The sequence below is a fragment of the Pseudozyma flocculosa genome (genome assembly GCF_000417875.1).
Source record: "Pseudozyma flocculosa PF-1 unplaced genomic scaffold scaffold00017, whole genome shotgun sequence".
Taxonomy (NCBI): domain Eukaryota; kingdom Fungi; phylum Basidiomycota; class Ustilaginomycetes; order Ustilaginales; family Ustilaginaceae; genus Pseudozyma; species Pseudozyma flocculosa.
Genome location: NW_006920885.1, coordinates 589,612 through 611,274, shown reverse-complemented (window position 1 = coordinate 611,274; position 21,663 = coordinate 589,612). Strand labels below are relative to the sequence as shown.

Below are 21,663 nucleotides of genomic sequence, written 5' to 3'. Positions count from 1 at the left end.
ACGCAGTCAAGAGACGGGACGAGGTGACGACGAAAGACGCGGTCGCAGCGCAACTGAAAAGGGGGACGGATCGCGGAGACGATGCTTGCGCAGATGTGGATCAGGGCGTGGGCTAGAGTACAGTGTGAGGATCCTGGGTGCAACCAGCTCAAGCTGGATGAGAACAGTCGCGACGAGAACGAAGCCAGCGCGGCTGGATCAGAAGGCGGCGGGAAACACGCCGTGGCTAGTCCCATTCCATGTTGAGCAAAAAGGACTTTTGCATGTGCATCACTTGGGCGACAAAGGCCTCGAGGTGGAAGATCACCTTCGAGCCTGTCCTGCATCTCAGCTCCTGTGGTCGGGAGCCATGACAGACGTTGGGGTATCAAGCTACGAGCATCAGCCTTCCGCAACACTGCGTACGACACTGTTCAGGGTATCTTGTCTCACGTAAAAGGCAGCCTTTTCGACGACGGCGGCTCGCAGACTCTCGTCAAGACGGACGACGAGCCTGTCGGTAATGGTCTTGATGATGACGGTGGCGGGGATGGCGTGGACGAGCAGCTCGTAGAGCTTGCCGCGCACCTCGAGCAGCTTTGCAGGCGACGGGTCGGACAGGATCAGGTCCGCCGTCTTGTGTGCGTAGACTTCCCAGTCTGGCTTCGCAATCGACAGCGAGGCCGAATCGAGCTCGGGCGACTGCATACGCAGCGCTTCGAGGATCAAGATGGCTTTGCGCAGGTTGCCGGCGGCATCGGCGCAAATGTCCGCCGCCGTGTCCGAAGGCAGAGTGAACTTCTCCTTCCTGGCCACGTGCTGAAGCACGGTCGTCATCTGATGCGCGGCGGGTGCGAGACGGGTAGGACAAGTAGGGCAGCACGCGAAAGGTTCGTCAGCGGGTGGGCGGATTCGCCAGTCTGGCAGTTGAGAAATGGCCTCGGCGGCGAGCGAGCCGATTGCTTACTTCTTGATCTGTTGGTGCGCCTACGCGCATGAGGAGGCAGCGGGAACGGATGGGGGCGATGATTTTGCTGGTGCTGTTGGCGCAGAGAATGAGGCGGAGGTTGCCCATGTACTTTTCCATGGTCCTTCGGAGGGCGGACTGGGCGTCCCTGGAGAGGGAATCCGCCTCGTTGATGACGACGACCTTGAAGCGGTGCTTTGCGTTGAGATCGACCTGCTGAGTTTGCGCGATCTCCTTGAGGATGTCCTGGATGACGAGGCGATCATAGTTGCCGGCATCGCTGCGCAGGCCGAGGGTGGCAGTGGCAGTGGCGGTGGCAGTGGCGGGTAGGGAAATGTTGGCTGAGCCGTGCCACCGGGCCAAGGGCAACTCCCTCGACTTTGACTCACCTCGGGGTTAGTTCAATGTGGTAGTTGCTGCTGACGATGTTTACGTCAATTTTCCTCTTTGATGGGTTGAGAAAGACTCTCTGGTCGATCTTGAGCTTGTAGGTGCCCGGGCCGTAGAGCTGACGGAGGAGTGCGGTGATGCGAGTCTTTTTTCCTGCGCCAGAGGGGCCGTAGAAGAGGAGGTGGGGGAAGTCTTCGTGTTCTGCGAGCGAGGTGAGGCGCTGGGAGAGGTCGGGATGGTAGTGGAGCTCGTTGAGCGTCTTTGGGCGGTGCTTGTCGACGAAGAGCATGGCGGGCAGCAGCGCGGCGTGGTGAGGGCGGAGAGGACGGGCGGGTACGTGGGTATGGTGGCGCTGCGCGAGGGAATAGCAAGAGAGGAGTGGTCAGCGTCGCAGGTGGCAGGATCGGTGCTGGGAGAAAGAGAGACTCTGGGAGAGATAGAGGAGGGGAGGGGGGAGGAAAAGAGCCGAAGAAGGTGGTCGATGGTGGCTGCGCAGGGGCCAGGGCGTCTGCCTATCACTACTCAACTCTGCTCGACTTCTACAGGACTCTCTTGTGTGGAGCAAAATCAGCCCGTAAGTTAGCACACGGGAGGTTAGTAGGCAGGCAAACTCAGCCAGGCAAAGGCGCAGGCCTGGCCAGCCTTCCTGCCAGGGTCGAGAGCGCGTCGCGAAAAGTTGAAAGGCAGACGCGCACGCGCAGCGGCCAGAGCCAGGCCAGGCATATGTGTTGGTTCCAAGCCAAGCGGCCATGGCCCCTCCCTCCGCTGGGCCACCACAGCTCGCTCTTTCTCCATCTCCTTGGCCCCTTTCTCGTCCATCCAGACGCGATCACCTTCAGACGCCGCGCCTTCGTCTCGCCGCCACAAGCAACGCACTGCCTTCCCCTTTCCACTGCATACCGCACCGATAGATACCTCACCCCTGCACAACCACGAGCCGCAACCCCCTGGTTTGACCGCACCCGCCGCGTCCCTCTGGCGCATTCCTGGCCAGAGACATATCCCCTCCCCTCTCTCCCGCTTCCCAAAGCCCACCATGGCCGCGGAAGACGACTACTCCGACGACCTCGAGCTCCTCGAGCAGTACGACCTCGAGGCGTCCGACTCCGATGCTTCCTCTTCCTATTCCCATGGCGGCGGAGCAACGCCAACGCACACCAGTCACATCCGCAACGGCAGTGACTACGACGACGACGGCGCACAACACGCTGACGCTCTTGACGATGCACAAAGGCTCGAACAGCTCAGGGTGCCCATCCTCAGCATCTGCTCGGCCCTCGGCGGGTACGAAGAGGAACAAGACAGCCGCGGACGCTTCCGCTCCGTCTACAAGCTCGGCGACGACTGCCTCGCCTGCCTGCGCGACCTCCGAAGGCTCTGGCGCCAGGACGACACCGACCCTTCCAGGGCAATCGCACGCGTATTCGCCCAGGTAAACGTCCTCCACAACGACCTCATTCCCATCCTGCTCCATACCGCAGGCAAGGGCGCAAACAGCGACAAGGTCGCACTCGCCTGCACCGACCTCCTCACAGCAATGACCTGGCCCATCGACGCCATGGCCGAGATCCACGACGCAGTCACAAAGGAAGACGACGCGGAACACGTCATCAGCCTGCCAGAGCTCGAAAAGGCCCAGGTCCAGTACAAGTCCTCGATCCTCCGCCAGACATCGACCGACGCCGGAGCCCAGCGCTCCGTCATCCCCCTAATTCTCCGCCACATCCTCCTTCCCGCCCTCTCCAAGCCCAGAATCGACCGCAGCGAGAGAGACGTCGGCGTCATCGGCATGTGTCTCCACTTCTTCCGCAACCTCCTCACCATCCGAGACCCCATCGCCACCACCCTCAGCAGCACAGACCTCCTCGCCAACGCACACCTCCAGAGCTCCCTCGTCTGCGCCATGAACGATGCCCACGTCCTCGACACGCTCCTCATGCTTGCCAGCAGCGCCGACACCCGCGAGTTCAACCAGTGGAACGCCGTCACGAGCGAATGCATCTACCAGATCTTCGTCGGCACTAGCCCAAAGGCGCTCGCCGACAGCCTTCCCACCACAGACGCAAAGAGCCGTGAGGATCAGCGCAACAGCAACGGCAGCAGCATCAACAGCGGCTTTGGCGGCGGCCCCCCGGCAGCTCGAGCTACCTCCTCGGCTCTCTCCTCCGTCCTCGCCGCAGAGGCCAGCCAAAAGAGGGCCGCCATCCTGACCTCCGGCGCTACACGTCATTCACGCTTCGGCACTACGATCAACTTTGTCGGCCCCGACGGCAATCGACGGGTGGCTCGATCGCAGTCCGCACTTAAAAAGTCGGTTGCCCAGCTCACGGAGGAGAATCTGGCAAAGGCAAAAAGGCGCGTCAAGCGGCGCAAGGCGGCCAGAGAAGTTGGAGCGCCCAAGCTGAAGTCGGCCTGGACCGCACAGGCTGCAGTCGTGCTGCAAAGCTGGGCCGATCGATTTATGGAAACTGGCTTCGAGAGTGAGTAAAGGTGCCCTGGCCGGTCGCGCTTAGCCAGAAGATCTCGCTGATGCCCTCATGCCTACGCATCGCGATCGCAGCGCTCACCCGTTCGGTCCTGCAGGACATTCGTTCCGAGAGGGACAAGATGGGCGATCTCGATCTCGCAAGGATCCGGGTGATGCAGCTTGGCGCCTTCTTCCTGGAATATTTCTTTCTCCGCAAGTCGGCCAGCGAGGCACGGCAGTCCGCCGATGCGTCCTGTAAAGCGAAGGGCAAGCAGCGTGCCGTGAATGTGGAAGCCGCCGTTGCTGCCGAGGGCACACAGAACGCCAATGCGGGATCCGTGCCAGAAGAATGGCCGTTCTCGTATGTTGCCGGCTGGCTGGAACCGTGGTCGTTCAAGATGGTGCTGGTGCGCTCGGTCGAGGCACAAGAGAGTCGCGCCTGGCTCGAATTCGTCTCGGCCGTTCAGCTCTGGACGGTTCTGCTCCGGCTAGTTGATAAGATGTCTCGCAGCCGTAGCGAGACGGAGCGTGACGTTGCCGACGGCCTCCAGGCCACCCTCTACTACCTCAACGAGACCCTCGACGCATGCCACACAATCATGCGGGCCTACAGTCGGCAGAGCTTTGCCTGCCTCGACGCGATCCTCACCTTCGCTCACATCATGCCCAAGATGCTCGAGCGCTACTCGTCCAACCGCGAGCACATGTACGTCCGGGCCCGCAAACAGGTACGCAAATCGAGGCAGGAAGGAGAACTTGACGGCCAAGAGGACGAGGCGACTCAGGTCCGCGAACGGGCAAAGGACACGCAAACGGAGCGCGAATTCCGCTTCAATGACTTCCAGAAGAAGCTGGCGACGCGGCAGCTGGCAGGCGCGTGCATCATGTACCTTTTGCGCTGGAAGGAGTTCACCGATCCCGAAGAACAGCTGGGCAAGGTGGTGGCCGTCATGCATCGGATCGCCGTCAAGGCGGCCGACTACCGCCAGTTCTTTGTCGGCGACTGCCGAGCCGTCTTCCGCACGCTCCTAACTGGTCCCACGCTCGCTGCGCTGGAGCCAAGGGCGCCCGGACCCGTCAAGGATCTGCGCAAGTTCATGGACTACATCCTGCGGAAGTTCAGCAAGCTCGACATCGAGGAGCAGACGCTTTACGAGACGGGCAAGCGGATGCCTAAGCCTGCCAAGGAGCCGAGGGTTCCAGCCGAGATCAAGGTGCGCGATGGGCACAGTTTCTCGGAGCAAATCGGCATCGCCGTCGGCCTGCTGCTGCAAAAGGAGAAGATGGAGGCGGTGCTCTGGGTAAAATCAGGCCTGGAAATGGCCAGCGCACAGCGGGCAGAGATTATGCTCAACGAGCAGTCGCGCGATCGAGCGCCGACGCCAAACGAGGTCGAACAGAACGGCGATGCAGACAGAGAACACGTCGCCTCCGTTCGTCTGGACAGCAACGAGACAGCGGCGGACAAGATGCAGGACTTCGGTAAGTCGGCTGGCTATTGCAGGTCAAGGACCTGGCGTAACGACGCTCAGCGACTGATGCCCCCTTGGCTTCTCTTCCTCGCGATAAACAGAGCTGGCGTACGGCGGCAAAGAAGAGGTACGACTAGACGCCTCGATCCTGCCAGAGCTCAAGCTCCTATGCCGTCTCGTCGGAATGGAAAGCAAAGAAGGTAAGTGCACTCATGTGCGATGTGGCACCGCCGATCTAGATCACGTTTGCTGACGCGCACCCAAGTTTATGCCCTCGGCCTTGATCCGTCGGTATCTCCGGACCAATCCGCATCGACAGAAGTGATGCTGCACTGGCGCTGGATCATCCCTTCACGCCTTCTGCCTGCTCAACTTGACGAGCGGATCTCGTTGATCGAAGAGTACCTGCGCGCACCATTCCGGCCGGGAGGCGGGATCGAGCTGTCGAAGCTGGTGCAACGTAAGCTCAAGCCACGAACAAGCACCCACATCACCTCGAACTTTTCCGAGTCGTCGTCCGATGACGACGACAACGACGACGACGATGACGATTCGTCTACCGACGGCGAGGCTACCAGCGGCAAGAAGAGGAAGAAGAAGGTGGCCACGAAAGCCAAGAAACGCCGTCCTGCGGCGCCGTCGCAGAAGAAGTGGAACGGCGATAACTTCATCGAGGATAGCGACGAAGAACTGGAGTTTGCAATGGCTTTGCACGGCGGGAGCGAGGGGAACGATGCCGACGGAGACTCGGACGAGGAGCAGGACGTCGGTTCGGCGGGATCCTTCTCGTCGATGGCCAGACGCGGGAATATCCGGAAGGTGGATACTCCACCGACGAGTTCCGGTGCGCAAGCTTCGGACGCCGGTGAGAACATGGATCGACACCAGGACGGCGAGCAGGAGCAGGACACCGAAGAGATGATGGACACGGCGCAAAGGAGGAGGAAGGACAAGAGGCAGAGCCTAGATGCGCTTCGGCAGCAAAGGAAGCGAGCGCTGTTCCTCGATCTCGACGAGCATGACGAGGCCGAGGAGATGGCGGTGGGACCCGAGGCACCCAACCGCGGCCCCACGGCACGGCAGGACGAAGTCAACGACGACCCGATGTCAGACCTCGACGGTATCAACGGTGACGACGAGGACCACGACGTTGCTGCGGTATCGCGCTCTCCGGTCGTGGCGCGCTCCAAGTCAGGATCAAAACGCGGCCTCTTTCTCGGCAGCGACGACGAGGACGATGCGACGCCGCTGCCCAACGAGCAGGATCAGACGCTGCGGCCCTCTTCGCGCGTCTTCAACCTTCTCAACGCTCACGACGGCGGCGACGACGACGACGAGGCACAGGACCAGAACGCGAGGGAGTCTTTGCAGTCTCTCGTCAAGCGGCGCAGGATTGTGGTCGATTCAGACGAAGATGGGGATGCGTAGTGCAGGTCGAAAGAGTCAGGCTCCCTCGAGCGTCCGCATCCCGCCCGGCCGGCCAGCGTTGAGACCATCGAGAGATAGCTCGGGCCAAAGGATGTCGGCCTGGAGCTGTTGTCCGTCAAACATTGTCCTAGCCCATGCTGTTTCTCCCCTCCGCACGTCAGGCAACTAATCTCATCTTCGTACGTCTTTTGGTAGCGGGCGGCTCTGTGAGCGCAGCGAGGGGAGATCGGGTGCACCATGCACTCAAAGCATGAAGAATACGGCTCTTGCTTGGCTCCATCGGCCACGGCTAGCTTGGCAGATACCTGGACGGCCATGACGCACGCTATGGATCCTTTGGCGGCACCTTGGCGGAGCCAGCCAGGTAGAGCTTGGCGGGAGAGGTACGCCAATGCAACCTCGGATACGTTCGGGCCATGCTGCCGCTTCCCATCAAGCGCGGCACAAAGCTGCATTTTCCTCGCAGCAGATCACCAACCTATATACATACGGCATCTACACGACAGCCAAGCAAGTACGCAAATTAATTTCTGGCTGAGAGAAAAGGGACGCAGCGAGGAGAAAGGGTGAGCATGGAAAGGTCGGCAGCATCAGCAGGTTGCGGCTTTGTGCGGGAAGATGAAGTCAGCGTGGGAAGCGATACGTACCACAAAGGACGATGAGCCGATGACCGGAGGGGCCAAGGTGAGGAGATGGGAGATGATGGGGGGAGGGAAAGGAGTAGGATGGGCGAGGTGGGTTTAGATCCCCTGCCGCTGAGCCTGGACGGTCGTCAGAGACACGCACTGCCCCAAGTTCAGCCGAGGGTGCTCCTCTGGTGTGCTGCCGAAGTTGCGGAGAGGGCAGGAAGGCTATCGGAAGTGCCGACGACGTTGGAGGCCATCTTGGCGGGTTTCTATGCCTACCTTGGGGGTCACATCCGCCAAGAGGCCGTCCGAGCTGGCCTTAGCGGCATCTCGGCGGCGGCCCCGTCAAGGTCGGCATAGAATTCCGCCAAAGCACCTTCAAGGCCACCTTGGTAGGACCATCTACTAGCCCTACTTTCTGGTCTTTGAGGCCAGCGGCAGTCGGGCACGCTTCGCCATACACACTGGTCTCTTGTGATGCTAAGTGGTATCCTGACGGGATCTGGCCGGATCGTCGGACGAGGAGGGCATAAACCCACATCTGCTGACTGTCAAGGCAAGGGTTTTGGACAATGCAACGCAGTACGGACACAACGACAGGGGCGACGAGGGGACGGTAGAGGGACGGGACGGTGAAGACAAATACAAAGAGGCCGCGCTGAGTGGGGTGTTGGCGAGGGCGCGGGCAGACATTACTGCGCAGGCCGGTCAGCCGTGGGCAAACGAGTGTGTGCTACCGACGAGGTGCGAGCGTGCGTATGCATTGGAGTGTGGTGTGGCCTGCGTGTGCGAATGGAGGACCTGGTGCGGTGGGATGCTGGAGGAGCGCGGCGAGGTGTGAGAGGCGAACCGAGGACGGCCCGACGTGATGCAGAGGGCAGGGACGGGCAGAGCTGCGTGGATCCTGACCGCTGTGCTCTAGGGTGCCGGCGCTCGACGCTGCGGCGATTTGATAAAACAACGGAGGACCAGCAACCGTTACTAATTGCGCTGGGGAACGAGCTTGCACGTCCACGCGACATTGCTCAAGTGGCGATGTGGGTATAGCAGGCCGGGAGAAGGCCGAGGATCGAGCAATGGTGTCGTCCATGGTGGAGCTGTCGCACTTCCAGAAAGACGAGGAGCCGGTGTAAGAGGACGCAAAAGCCGTTCCCCAGGCGTGTGAGGCCTGCCTGGCGAGGCGAGGCGATGCCCTGCGAGGTTGACCTCAGATGATGCGTCTGCCTCCGCCGCCACTGCCGACGCCCTCGATCGCCTGGAATTGGCCTCCAGGGAAGTTGCTGCTCAGGGCAGACCCTCCGATGCCCGAGTACCCAGCCTGCATTGAGCTGTACGACGAAGGGGCGGGGTACGAGCCGTTGGCGCTCGCATCCAGGTATTCGTGGCCAGCACCGCCGCCATATCCTCGGGGACCAAGCGGACCCATATCTGACGGAGTGACTGCTCCGGGCGTCGATAAGCCGGGAGATCGCTGACCGGAACCCCAGCCGTCCTCGCGAGCTGATCGGATGTCGAGCGGGGCCAGAGCTGCGCCGCTGTTGCCGTAGATGGACTGACCGCGGACGCCGCCGCCCATGAAGTTGCTACGGCGTCGCGCATCGCCCTTGCCGATGCTCTCCACCCGGCGCAGCCCGCCGCCTGCCGAGGACGGACCCTCGCCATTGGTCGGTACCCGATGCAAGTCGCCGGAAGGATCCTCATGCAAGAACATCGACTTCCGGTACGTGCCAGGTCCGACGCTGTCAATCCGGCTGCGTCGTGTCGGGTCGGATCCTTGGGCGTAGCGTCCAGACCTCGACCGGCTGAGGGCTGGCGGTGGGCCCGAGTTGGCCGCCTTGCCCTGACGCAGGCTGGGCTGCCGTGGAGCATAACCGTTCGGATTCCCCGAAGGCCCCCGCGGCAGGCCGTCGCTGAGCTGACCGTAGTCGAATCGCTGCCCCGGGCGGAAGCCAGAGCCATCGGGAGCGGCCGATGAGAAACTTGGGCCCGCAATCGGCGCATCCAGCGAAGTCTGATTCTCGAGGTGAGGGTGCTGCGGCTGTGCGCCTCTGCGGAAAGCGGCAGGAGGGCCGGGGAAGTTGACGCCGCTGCTCTTGCCTCGCGTATGGGTCTTGATGCTTCTGGGCGGCGTATCGAGCGAAAGGTCCGCCGAAGAATCGCCGTAATGACTGTTGCCACCCATACCCATCGGAGACGCCGCTCCTAACAGGTTCGTGGCGGGAGCATCCAGCGGGACGGTATCACCGATGCCGCGAGCGCCGTATCCGGCAGCCGAGGGCTTGAACATGGCCTGCGGATTAGCGCGATGCCGTGCCTCAGATCGCGGTCGGTTGACAACCTTGCAGATGCCCGATATCAACACGAGCAATATGAAGATGGCGATCAGACCGCCCAGGACGATGATGACATCGATCGGCTGGATACCGGAACGATTTGCCGTGTTAAAGAGGTCCGCCCGCTTGACGAAGCTGCGCGTCTCGGTGATCACCGGCTCAAGAGGTTCTTGGACGGACGGCGGAGGAGCCTGACGGATGACATGCTTGACAAAGCGCCGTGGTAGGCCTGCTTCAAGCATCATGGCGATCGGTCGAACGTCTCTGTGATGAGCGGTAGCGTTGTGGTCTTTAAACAGGCTTGCTCTGGCCTACAAGGGCTGGCAAGCTTGCGGTTGGCCAGTGGGGTAGACTGGTCTTGAGGCGAGCTCTCGAATTGCACAGAGCTACCAGGTCCGCGAGAATTCGAGCGTAAGCTGCGAGCACAGCGAGGCTAAGCTCTTGAGCTCGTCAATCGGGTCCCTGGTAGACCTGGCGCCAGGGTTTGGTGCGATGGATTGGGCTGTTGGCCTGGAGACCTTCGACACGGCCAGCAAAGGATGCAGACGGCCGGAGGGCGATGCGGCCGACCTTGTCGAAGCGGTACTGGCAAGAGTCTGCCGTCACCTGGTTGCACTGGAATACTATTTTGGTCGAGGCGAAGGGTCCGGCGAGTGGGAAGGACGGCTGCCGTCGTTGCGAAAGAAGGATATATAAAGGAATGTGATCGAGCCAGAGGCGACTCCTTGGGGCTCGCGGGGGGAGGTATCGCAGCAAAGCGGAGGGTGGGATGGAGCTGAGAGTTGACAGGGGTTGCGACGCTGCGACTGTGTTGGACGGTCGAAACGCCGCAGAAGTCGACCCAGTCGAAGGCTGCGGGCGAGGGTGACAAGGGGCTGCTGGTCGAAGGCGAAGTACAAGGAGCGTGGTGAGAGAGCAGCAGGGGTCCTAGGCTGAACGGTCGGAAGGATCAAGCCGAGTCCGTGGGCGCAGCGTTCTGTGGATGGCAAAGGCGGAAGCGGGCCGAGAACGGGAGGGAACAACGTGAGGAGGCGCGATGGAAGAAAGCAAAGAGGGGAGGTTCGAGGCGGAGGAGAGGAGAGGGGGGGATGCGTGGATGGAAATGGCGAGAGCGGCGGAAGCGCCTGGCTTGATGGCGGTGGCGAAGGCGACGATGGGAGATATCGAAAGAGAGAAAGGGGTGGGGACGGTGTTGATGGCGGTGGTGAGGAGAGAGGGGCGATGGCGAGCCCATCGACCCAGCTCGGAAACGAGCGAGCGGGGCGGCACGGGCGGTGTCGCTGGCGCTGCGAGCCAACAGCACGCAGGCCAGCGGCAGGCGGCTGGCAGCAGACGGCAGGCGGGCAACCTCGCACGCGCTGGCCTGGCTGGACAAAGCTGGCAGCAGCACCAGCAGGGAGGCAGGTGCGCCTACACTACCTACGAACAGCGCCCGCGCAGGCGCGTACGTGCAGCTGAATTGCGACCCGGGCTCGCCCACCGCCTGGCCAGGCTCGCCAGCCCCCAGCCGGCCGTGGGGCCCTGGCCGTCTGGCGCGCTCGCAGGAATCGAGGCTCGAAAAAAGAAAAACACCCGCCGCCGCCGCCCGCCCGCGCCGTACCGCCAGGCCTCTCGATCGGCCACAGACGAGCAGTTGACCAGAACAGATGATGATACAAAGGCATCGCGGCTTTCCTCATGCCGGTGCCCTGGCAAGCTTTGTCCAGCGGATTCTTATTGATGGCGAGCATGACCTACCATACTACAGTCTACTTGTACAATGGGTCGAGTGCACCTGAACCTGCGAGCCGCGCAGCTGCCCCGGCCAAATAAACGAGGCAGGCGCGGACCGGTTGCAGTGGCCTGGCCCTGCCCTGGCTGGCGGTGGCGGCGGCGGCGGCGCCCCGCGACAAAAAAGGAAAAGACGAGCGAGCAGACGCGGGCAGGAAACCACAACGGCCAGCAGGCATGCCAGCCACGCCTCTCTCTCTATCTCGTGCTCTTTGCTGAGTGCGCTGCGCTGCGGTGCGGTGCAGTGGCTGAAATGCGATGCGATGCGGCGCAGCACGGATCGTCGTTGCACAGCGCCCTCGGGCACCGACGTGTGTGGTCTCTCGCGCACACACAGGTAGAGGCCGGGTTCCTACAGCACGCGGCGTGCTTTGTCAAACGACAACGACGCTGACCTGCGGCAACGAAGGAACAAAGAGCGAGACGATGCTCTCTCTACCGGCCTGTTCCTCTGAGGAGAAGAAGTTCAAAGAGAGAGAGAGAGAGAGAGAGAGAGAGAGAGAGAGTCGTTGACGACGAAGTATCCGTCTGCACTTCACATGCTGATCCCATTGCCCGCCGAGGAGGCGTCAAGATCCTGAGGCTGAGAGGCGATCGACATGATGGTTCGGTCCGCGTCGTTCATGTGCCCGTCCGCTCGTCCCACCTCGACCTCTGACTCCGCCCCGCGCAGTTCAGCTAGAGCACGTAGTCGGCCGGCCGGCCGGGCTGGTGAGCACACGGTCCGTTTCGGCATCACGAAAATCCGACAACAAGCAGCCCCCGCCTCACAGCCACAGGTAGGCCGGGCTGGCTGCCGTCGGCCGCATCCCTGGCGAAGCAAAGCATGCACAACGAAACCCTGCCTTCCGCGTGCCTGCCTGCCTGTCTGCTACCGCTCCGGTTCGCCTGGCTGCAGCGTGCACGCCGGCGGCGAGACGAAAGGGGCGCCCGACGAGGCGGGCAGGAGCAGTCGGGGGGTCTATTTTTGACCACGTTTTCCCGACGGGTTGCACCGGCTGAGACTGCCAGGCCAGCAATGGCCTCGAACAGTTCGAGGCAACACATACACACATAGCGCTTCAAGAATGAGGATGAAGCAATGTCAAAGGTAGGTGCACGGCTAGTTCAGCCCGTCCTTGTCCTGCCCGACACAGCGAGCACAGGCAGAAGAGGCTAGGTCAAGGACGTTGCGGGGAGGACGCAAGCAAGCGCAAGAGGCTGGGACCAAACAGGTAGGTGCGAAGGGGGGGCGGACTTGACCCGGCAACGCCTGCAGCTCGGCGCATCGAGTGCCCGCATACCGAGACCAACGCGCCTCGCTCGAGTCGCCCGCCCGATCGCGTATCGACGCCGATTCAGCGCGCGCACGACGGGGAGGGGCTCGGTTTCGCCCTGTCGCACATCTCCGCCCTTTGTGCGCACGTCGTCGATCTTCTAAAGCAGATCCATAGAGGAAGAGTGAGATGTAAACACGTCTGGTCCCGACCTCAGCTTGGCAGTCGAGAAGAGCCGCAGGATGCCAAGCCGGCCCTCGGACGGGTATTCCATCGATTCCGACCCGAGCCTCGGGGTCGCCGCAGGTCGCCCGGTCAAGCAAGATGCCGTACTACTGGTGGCAGCTCCTTGTACTGTATCACCATTGCCTCTTCCGCCACCATCGAGCCTCTCGCTCGCTGCCCCTTTGCCCGTATAGGTATCAGCTAGAGGTAAGTCACCTGCGTGCCCCTGTGATGTTGGCCAGCGACGGGAACCCATCAAGGAACGAGTCAGCAGGCGCCCTCATCTCCGGCCAAAGACGTTGCTGCTGGTTCTCGAACTCACATCCTGACGGTGTCCGCCAACTTCCTCCAGATCAGCATCACCGGCCCAAGGCCATATGTCGATGCCGAGCCACTGCCACCGCCATTGACGAGTCGGTTGCGGGCATTGCGAGCGGCGGCGCTCTCTTGCCTTCGTCCCTTACCAGCCGCCGCATTCGATCCGGCTGCCGAGGACGATCCCAATCTCCCGCCACTTCCTCCTCCACCGCTCAGCAGCGGCCGACGCACTGCGCGGTAAAAGACGAACAGCATCACGATGGCCGTCAAGAGGTAGGAACGGGACTGGGCGTTGCGAAGGTCGAAGAAGCTCTTGAGTGTCGTCAGCAGGCCCGCCGCCGCCGGTGCAGATCTGCGGCTTGACTCGACCGAGCGCGGCTTCGACCCACCACCGCCCGTATTCTCGATGTAGCGCGAGAGGTGGGCACGCGTCGAGGCGTATGAGCTTTCCTCCACCGCAGGCTCCTTTGCCTTGTTCTGACGGTCGCCGGCACCGTTGTTGCCGACACCATGGCTTCGTGGCCGGCCCGAGGCGTTGGCATCGCTGGCCTCGCCATCCGTTCCGCCGCCGCTGCCGTGCGAGGCGCTCCTGACGCCGCTGCGAGGTCGAGGCGCAGAGCCGCTGCGCTTCGCGGCTGCGCCCTGACCCGCGGTGCCATCATCCGCGACCGATCGAGCGGAAACTGACGGCGACCCGGCCGGGCTGGCGCTGGTCGACGACGAAGACGAGCTCGATCCGCGCGAAGACGAAAAGTAACCGGCGCGCGAGCCCGACTCGGAGCCAGAGGACGCATCGCCGTGGCCAGAGCGTCGGCTACTGCTGCCGGGTCTCTTCTTGGTCGCACTCGCGTCGTCGCCGCGCAGGAAGCTGCCGACGCCCTTGACAAGGTCCTGGGCCGCCTTGCTTGCACTAGCCGCCTCCTTTTCCGCGGCCGCCCTTCTCGCCCTTTCGTCCTCGTAAGCCTTCTGCGCTGCTGCCTGGAACTCAGACTCCCGTTCGGGCCTCGAGAGGACATGGGCATGCGCGACATCGAGCTGGTCGAGCAGAGCCTGCAAAGACAGGACAGGTCAAGGGTACGAAGAGTGGCGCCCACACATCAGAAGAAAGATCGCACGCAAAAAGAAGCGCGGATCTTCCCCGCTTGGCTCGGCGAGACTCACCAGCTTCTTGTCCTGCTCGAGGCTAGAGTAGCCGACAAATTCGCGCGCATATTCCCACTCGTCGAGCCGGGTGGCCAGAATGTGGACCGCGTAGAGGTCGACGACCTTTTCGTAGGCGGTCGACGCCCTCTCCGTCGGACCCTGCGGACCGACGGTGGATGAGTAGGCGGCGAGGTACCACTCCGAGATGAGCCTGGCCGACTGCGTGCCAACAGAGCCGCGGGTATCGATGTCGTCAAGCCGAAGCGACGCTAGAATGGCCGCCGAGACGACCGAGGCGGGGAGCTCGACGGCGAGCGGCAGCGTCTCGGCCGACGGTTCGAGGCTGGGCACATCGACGTCGGAGTGGGTCTGGGAGCACATGCGCAGGGCCTCGAACCACAGGTGCGAGATGAACTTGGCAGGTTCGCGGGAGAGCAGCGAGAAAAGCTGCTTGGCAGCCTGAGATGGTGAAGTGGCCGATAGCGGGGTGCCAGTGCCCGAATCGCCGGATGCAAGCTGCGAGAGCCTGGACGTGATTGTCTTGCGCTGCTCGACATCGCTGAGGATCGAAGTCAGGACGGTGAATCGGAGGATGACGAGCTTTTCGCTGAGACGGGCCAGCTCGACCTCGGTATCTGCGAGGTTGCCAGTCGAGAGACTTAGGCCGAGATTAGGCGATGCGACGAGGACGTTGGCGGCATACTGGCTCTCTAGCAGGGCGGTAAGGTGATCCTTCTGCAAGAACGCGCGGGCGGCCCTGGCGTAGTGGTGCCTTGCCTGGCGAGTGCGCGAAAGGGTTTGACTGTCGCTGACGGACGAGGTGGATGAGCTGGGCCTCTTGAGCTCCGCCGCCGAGGCGGTCAGGGAGTCGTGATTCTGCTGCATCGCAGGCACGAGATGGCTAGACGCTTTCGTCCGGAGAGTCGAGGATGATTGGCGGACAGCCGGTCGTGGATGGTGGATATCGTGAATGGTGAATGATAGTGGAAGGAAGGCAGGGGACGATGGAAGCAAGAGTCAGGAAGCCAGGGCGGGGGCGAATGGCCCGATCCGGGCACCGAGGAAGTGTCAGCTGGCGTGAAACGCGGGGCCTGGCAAGGCAGCCGACGAGGCGAGGCGCGGCGAGGCTTTACACAGAGCGAGATGCAAGCTCACCCGCCCCGGCTACACCGGCCAACCGGGCTGCGCTGACCGGCCGCACGGTTCAGAGCAAGCCAAAGACGTGAGAGGGGCCCGCGTCCCGAGGGACCGCGCCAGCACGCCTGGTCAGCCGCCACCCTCCTACCACCCACACCACCAACCGCCTCTCGTTGCGTGCTTCCTACCACGCGTCATCAAACGCTGAACGAGGCAAGGAAGGGATCACAAGGACATTCTCGAAACTCGCACGTATACTCATGGGTCGGGCAGGCGAGTGAGTTAGTGGCTCGTCGGTCACAACGGGCAGTCGTAAGTCTTCTCTGTCTGGCAAGCTGCTACGTCCGACTACAGTGCGATCGAAGCCTTGGCAAATGGCACCACCTCGACTGGCCCGACAAGGCCGTAGCTCTGGTGGCCTCGCTTGACCCTGCCTTCTGCCAGCTTACGCGCCCGCGTGTATCCCACGCTCATGACGAGGTTGTCGTCGAGCGCGTTGAGGGCATTGAGCAGCGGCGTCGCCACTTCAATCCGGATCGTGTTGCTGCCCTTCTTGAGGTACCTCGAGACGTCCTGCTTCGGCGACGTCGGATCAAAGGTCGGGAGGAGCACGTCGTTGATCCACGTCTTTTGCGTGTGGTAGACCAAGGGCTGGCGCAGCTCAGCGCCCACCGTGTCGTCGTTGCCGGCGAAGCCCCAGTCAAAGGTCGAAGTGTACGTGCCGACGCCCGAGGTATTGTAGTGGCCGTCGAGCTGGTCCCACGGCACCAGCCCGTTGGGCAGTGGGACGTTGGGATGCGGCGTGATGTCCGTCTCGACACTGCTCAGGTTGCTGCTGGGTGCCCACGCGTCAATGGAAAGTTCCCATTGCTTGACCTCGACCGCTTCGGCGCCGTGCAGCGAGAAGTCGAGAGTCCCTCCCGTATTATCACTGCCGCCGCCGAGCTTGTAGCTCCTCTGACCCTCGCCGAAGAGCTGCGCCTCGATCCTGTCACCCCGAGGCGCCACCTGCACCCGAACGTCGCCGTCGATGGACTCGAGCAACCTCTGGGGAGCACGAGCATCCTGGAACACCGATGCGGTGGTGAAGGCGAACATCGCCGTCTGGTTCGAGGCCAGCTCCAGGCCGTTGATCGTCACCGAGTCGCCACCTTGACCGCGGACCATCTGCGCCAAGGACCGGGTCGTGCCCGTACGCTGGTCGAGAAGGAAGCCGTGAGCTTTGCTCGCCGAGGGCACCTCGAATGTGACGTTAAAACGGCGGGGCGCACCCGAGTTGAACACGTAGTAGAGTTCCGACGACTTGGCTGAGCCCTGGCCGCGGTCGTGCCTCCTCAAGACGACCAGAGGATCGTTCGGGTTCTTGATCGTGCTGGCGTCCGAGACGACGGCGTCGGTAGAGTTGGAAGCAGCCGAGGGGGTGACGTCGAGCTCTGCGAGCGCAGACGCCACTTCGGACTCCTGGGCGACGCTCTTAACATTCTTCAGCCCGAGCAGCGTCTGCACCGCCTTTTGCACCTCGCCTTTGCGAGTTCCGTTGGCATCGAAACCGGGCACGTCGCTGGGAGCGTCGCCAAGCACGACGACCGGCAGGCCGGCCTGTGCGTAGTCGAGCACCGTGCGGATGCCGGCCACGGTGATGTTGCTGGCCCGATTGAGCACGAGGGCCTTGTATGCCGGGCCATCTGGATCCAGCCTTCCGTCCTTGACCTTGGGCGCGGTCGCCTGCAGCGCCAGAGCGCTCACGTAGTCGTATGAGTAGCCAGCCTCCTCGAGGGCCGGCGTGGCGAAGACGACGTGCTTTTGAGTCTTGTCTGGCACGGCTCGCAGGTCCCACCCGTACCGGAGGACGACGACGTCGAGCTTGCGCGTGCCACGGCGGAGCAGCCACATTTCGCGAGCCAGGATCTCCATGTACTGGCCGTAGTGCTTCCAGCCCGGCTGCCGCGGGCCGTGCATCTCGGAGAACTCGTAGACAAACGGCGTGAGGCCAGGCCACGAGGTCTGGACGTAGTTGGTGCTCGAAGGCAGGCCGTGGATGATGATCTGGTTGACGCCACCAGCAAAGGCGAGGCGGCTGTCCTGGAACAGCTGGATCATGCGGAACTCGTACGCCTCAAATCGTCCGGCGCCCATCTCCGACGAGAGGATGTCGCGGTGGGCCAGGTTGACGCCTCCGGTAAACTGCCGGATCAGGTCGATGGATGGTTGGCCGAGGCTCTCGCACTCGGGTACGTCGGCCACTGTCGAGCTGAGGGAGATGTCGAGCTGGAAATTGTAGGCCGGCTGGTCGGAATAGGCCATGCCCCTCTTGCGAGCCCACTGCGCAAGGTGGCGCCCATACTCTACGTACAGCCGGGTCAGGGTCTCCTTGAAATCGTTGCGGAAACGCTCCGAGTCGATCGTGGCTCCATAGTCGAGCACCTTTTTGGGGGTGTTGGCCCCGCCGAAGGGACGGGCGCCGCCGAAGAGCGCGGGAAGAGCGTAGGCAATCGGGTAGCCGTGGTCCTTCTCGAACTCGGCCCGGACCTGATCGGTCCAGTAGAGCTGTGCGCGGAACTCGTTGGAGTCGGTCCAGATCGACTTTCCGACGCCGTCTTTGGCCAGAGCCTTGGCGGCCTTCTTGAGGATGACGTCCTCGTTGGCCTCGATGGCGATCTGGGCGCCGGCGAGAGAGAAGTGGTCTTGAATGTACGAGCCGTAGGAGCCCGGTTGTCCAGGGATCGCTCCGTCGAAGCCGGGCACCGCCTCCGGGTAGCCGTTACGGCGAGAGTAGAAGGAGACGATGACGCTGTCTTGGCCGGCGGGGGCAGTGTAGTTGAACGGCTTGCCGTCCTGCGCAGCACCTGAAAGGTCGACCAATGTGGACCAGTCGACCTGCAAGGCCGGCGCGCTCAGGTTGGCGCCCGGCACAAGCTGGACTGCTACGGCACCCTCGAGCTTGCGCTTGGTGATGGGCGCGGTGAAGTTGACGAGACCGTCGTAGCCCGTGACGGGCACAATCTGCGGCTCCGGCAGCGTCGTGGCGGCGTTGCTGGATCCGGCCGCAATGGGCTGAGAGATGCCCAGAACGAGCTCGGTGTTGAAGCCGGGGCGATCGACCTGATCCGGTGGTACGGGGACGCCGGCAGCCTGGTTGGGGCCCATGGCCCAGTCCATGACCATGCCGTGCTGGCGTGCGGCCTCGACGTAGTCGACGAAGACGTCGGAGAAGTGGTCGCTGCCGAAGGAGCATCGAGTAGGGTCGAGGAGGGTGGGGCCTCGCTGGCCGTAAGATTGGTAGCTGAGGAGTTCGAAGCCTTCGGAGCCTACGTCTGCCATTGCAGCGACGTCGCGCTGGAGCGCGGCGTCTTCGAGGCAGGCATCCTGGATCCAGTGGCGCCAGCGTACGCCAGCCCTTGGCGAGGAGAAGCTGTCGTTGCGAGCACGGCGGCCGGTGAGTTTGGCAGATGCGGCATTGGTGCGGGCGTGGGTTGCGCTGAGAACTACCGCTGCGGTCAGCGAGAGGAGCGAGATGCCGGGCAGGCGTGGCAGCATCATGGTTGCTGCTCGAGGGGGGCAAAGGTGGCTGAAGGGGACAGAGACGGGGAAAGAGCCATTGTGCAAGCTCTGTTCTTATAGGCATGGCGAGCAGCTGTTTGAGGGTCAACCGTGATGTCCCGGAGGACGGTGGGCGTCCCAGCCGCGCGAGGTTGGAGGTCAGGTCAGGTCAGGTCAGGCCAGGCCATGTTGCGCGACGGCTCTGATCCGCAACAGTGGAAGCCGCAGCGGGTCCGCAAGCAGGCGACGAAGGGGAACGGAGATGGATGGCATCGTCGCCTAACCACGACCAGAGCTCGGCTGTGGTGATGCTGTGGGTGCAAGACATACGGCGGGCGTGGCAAATTGCCATTGGGGCCATGCTGAGGGACTTGTCCATACGCGGGTGGGTTGACCGGCAGCCACGGCCCTTTGACGATACGTATGGCTGGGGCCAGGAGGGGAAGCCAAGCAAGCTAAGGCGAGGGCTGGCGTGGCGACTTCCGTGATGACACCTCCCCTGTATGTTTCGAGATTGCCGCAAAAGGCACGCACGGAGCTGCCGGCCTGCCTGTCTTGCTTGCTTGCAAGGCGAGGACCTCGGCAACGGATCATCGTCTCCCCCACGCCAAGCGGCAACCCGAGGCGAAGCGAAGTGAGGGTCTTGCGGGGCACCGCGGATCTGAGGCCCAAGCAAGCAGCAAGCTAAGTACGTAGCGCTGCCACCGGCTCATGGCGGAGCAGATGATGGGCAGGCAGAGGCCGACGTATGGGGTCAACAAAGAGGTGGCCGGCAATGGCGATGCATGCCTGCCTCTCTCGCGATTCGTATCCGCGGCAGTTGTCAGGGCCAGACAGGTCTTAGGGGGACAGGCAGCAGCCGCGGCCATGGTTGGTCAAGTTGGGCATGATCTGCTGAGAGCTAAACATGGCGGTCAAAGGTCGACTGTACTTTAGTTACATTCTAGCACACAAGAGGTTCGGTAGAATGACCGTGAGTCGTCGTGGTTCATCTTGGTGGTGTCGAGAGACGAGGGCAGAGGTGCTTGGTGCCAGCGTCGACTGCCAGGGCTAGGCAGGCAGGCAAAGCACGACGGGCGCGCGTCGGCCAAAAACGAGGTCGGCAAGCTTGGCGGCGCATTGACCGCCCGAACCCGCTCTCGCCCCTCGTGGCCCTCTGGTTCCTTTGCTCGGCACCACCATCCCGTACCGACCGCCCTCTCGGTACGGCCTCTCCCCGCCATCATCGTCCCGTCGTCGTGCCGCAGGACCACGCAGCCTCCATGGACCAACTCACCTCAATCGGTAGCCGGCAGGCCCTCGGCCGCATCACCGAATCCTTTCTCGCACGGCCCACGGCCAAGCAGCGCATCTACACCAAGCTCGTGAGTACCACCCTAGCTACCTGCCCGGACCGCAACCGATGCCGACAGCCGCAGCGCACTCGAACCCCCCATTCACCCCGCCATATCGGTCGGCTTGGTGTTCCGCTGCAGATGAAGAGCACCGACAACCGATTCCAGCAGTACTGCGACCACCTCACCCGACAAGAGTGTCATCAGGCCAAGCTCTCGACCGCCTCGACATCCACTTCGGCTCCACCTCCCTGTCAAAAGGTGAGCATGCCGCCCAGCGCATGCGCCCGGGGGCCGTATAGAGAGACGACTATTGACGATCCGGGTGCCGATCAATCACCCCTCTGCTCAAACAGCTCCACTTCAGACCAGTCTTCTACCCGCAGACTGACCCTTCCTACGGCCACTGCAGCTACCTCAACACATGTCACCGGACATCCACATGCAAGGTGCGGCTCCCCTCCGGCGCTCTGGATCTGACCGCGCCGCGTGCTGAACCTTTCGACCTGCCGCTCGACCCCCGCCTGCAGTACCTTCACTTTGAACTGGACGCCTCTCCGCCACATGAGGCTTTTGCCTGGCAGACATCGCCAGAGCACCCGTACGAGCCCGACTCGGCCGAGGCAAGGGATGCATCGCTGATCCACCCGTCGCGCATGCTTGCCGAAAAGGGGCTGCAGTGCTGGATCCGCAACCACGACCCCCAAGACGGTGACTTTCGCGACGATGGCCGCATCAGACCGCCCAGCGAGCAGCAGCAGCAGCAGCTTCCGGCACAATGGATCGACTGCGACCTCAAGAACTTTGACTACTCGATCCTGGGCAAGTTTGACATCATTGTCGCCGATCCGCCCTGGGACATCCACATGTCGCTGCCGTACGGCACCATGTCGGACGACGACCTGCGCGCGATGCCCGTGCCGGAGCTGCAGGACGAAGGGCTGCTGTTCCTATGGACGACGGGGCGGGCCATGGAGCTGGGTCGGGAGCTGCTGGGCCACTGGGGCTACACGCGCATCGACGAGCTGATATGGATCAAGGTGGGCCAGACGCAGCGGCTGATCCGCACCGGCCGGACGGGCCACCATCTCAACCACACAAAGGAGCACTGCCTCGTTGGCGCCAAGGTGTCCACCGGCCGGGCTGGGCGGTACCAGGGCGCGGCCCCGCTGGCGGGGGCGTCTCAGCCGTATTTCGCGTCGCACGCCGCGGGCATCCCGCCGCCGCTGCCGCCGTGGGTGCACAGCGGGATCGGGGCCGACGTGATGGTGTCCGAGG

General features: G+C 62.8%; 6 protein-coding genes across 6 annotated transcripts in view; 2 read left to right on the top strand and 4 right to left on the bottom strand.

Annotated features, from left to right (window-relative positions):
• Positions 1–226: 226 nt before the first annotated feature.
• On the bottom strand, positions 227–1,625 carry PFL1_05078 (uncharacterized protein; the record flags this gene model as incomplete). The annotated part of the gene is made up of 4 exons (XM_007882607.1): positions 227–334; positions 433–816; positions 947–1,226; positions 1,336–1,625. 4 exons carry the CDS (start codon positions 1,623–1,625, stop codon positions 227–229), a joined length of 1,062 nt encoding a protein of 353 aa, XP_007880798.1.
• Positions 1,626–2,372: 747 nt separating this feature from the next.
• On the top strand, positions 2,373–6,703 carry PFL1_05077 (uncharacterized protein; the record flags this gene model as incomplete). The annotated part of the gene is made up of 4 exons (XM_007882606.1): positions 2,373–3,816; positions 3,897–5,285; positions 5,377–5,475; positions 5,595–6,703. 4 exons carry the CDS (start codon positions 2,373–2,375, stop codon positions 6,701–6,703), a joined length of 4,041 nt encoding a protein of 1,346 aa, XP_007880797.1.
• Positions 6,704–8,536: 1,833 nt separating this feature from the next.
• On the bottom strand, positions 8,537–9,907 carry PFL1_05076 (uncharacterized protein; the record flags this gene model as incomplete). The annotated part of the gene is made up of 1 exon (XM_007882605.1): positions 8,537–9,907. The coding sequence occupies one exon, from the start codon at positions 9,905–9,907 to the stop codon at positions 8,537–8,539; it is 1,371 nt and encodes a 456-aa protein (XP_007880796.1).
• Positions 9,908–13,114: 3,207 nt separating this feature from the next.
• PFL1_05075 (uncharacterized protein) lies at positions 13,115–15,259 on the bottom strand (the record flags this gene model as incomplete). Its single annotated transcript, XM_007882604.1, has 3 exons — positions 13,115–13,139; positions 13,236–14,281; positions 14,393–15,259. The coding sequence occupies 3 exons, from the start codon at positions 15,257–15,259 to the stop codon at positions 13,115–13,117; spliced, it is 1,938 nt and encodes a 645-aa protein (XP_007880795.1).
• A 600-nt stretch (positions 15,260–15,859) lies between these two features.
• Positions 15,860–19,051, bottom strand: PFL1_05074 (uncharacterized protein; the record flags this gene model as incomplete). Its single annotated transcript, XM_007882603.1, has 1 exon — positions 15,860–19,051. The coding sequence occupies one exon, from the start codon at positions 19,049–19,051 to the stop codon at positions 15,860–15,862; it is 3,192 nt and encodes a 1,063-aa protein (XP_007880794.1).
• Positions 19,052–20,313: 1,262 nt separating this feature from the next.
• Positions 20,314–21,663, top strand: part of PFL1_05073 (uncharacterized protein) — a gene marked incomplete at both ends in the record, with an annotated part of 2,008 nt that continues 658 nt past the window's right edge. Inside the window, 4 exons of the mRNA XM_007882602.1 lie at positions 20,314–20,415; positions 20,527–20,646; positions 20,742–20,834; positions 20,916–21,619. Of these exons, the coding sequence (XP_007880793.1) occupies positions 20,314–20,415; positions 20,527–20,646; positions 20,742–20,834; positions 20,916–21,619 (1,019 nt within the window). The remainder of the gene's footprint in view (positions 20,416–20,526; positions 20,647–20,741; positions 20,835–20,915; positions 21,620–21,663) is intronic.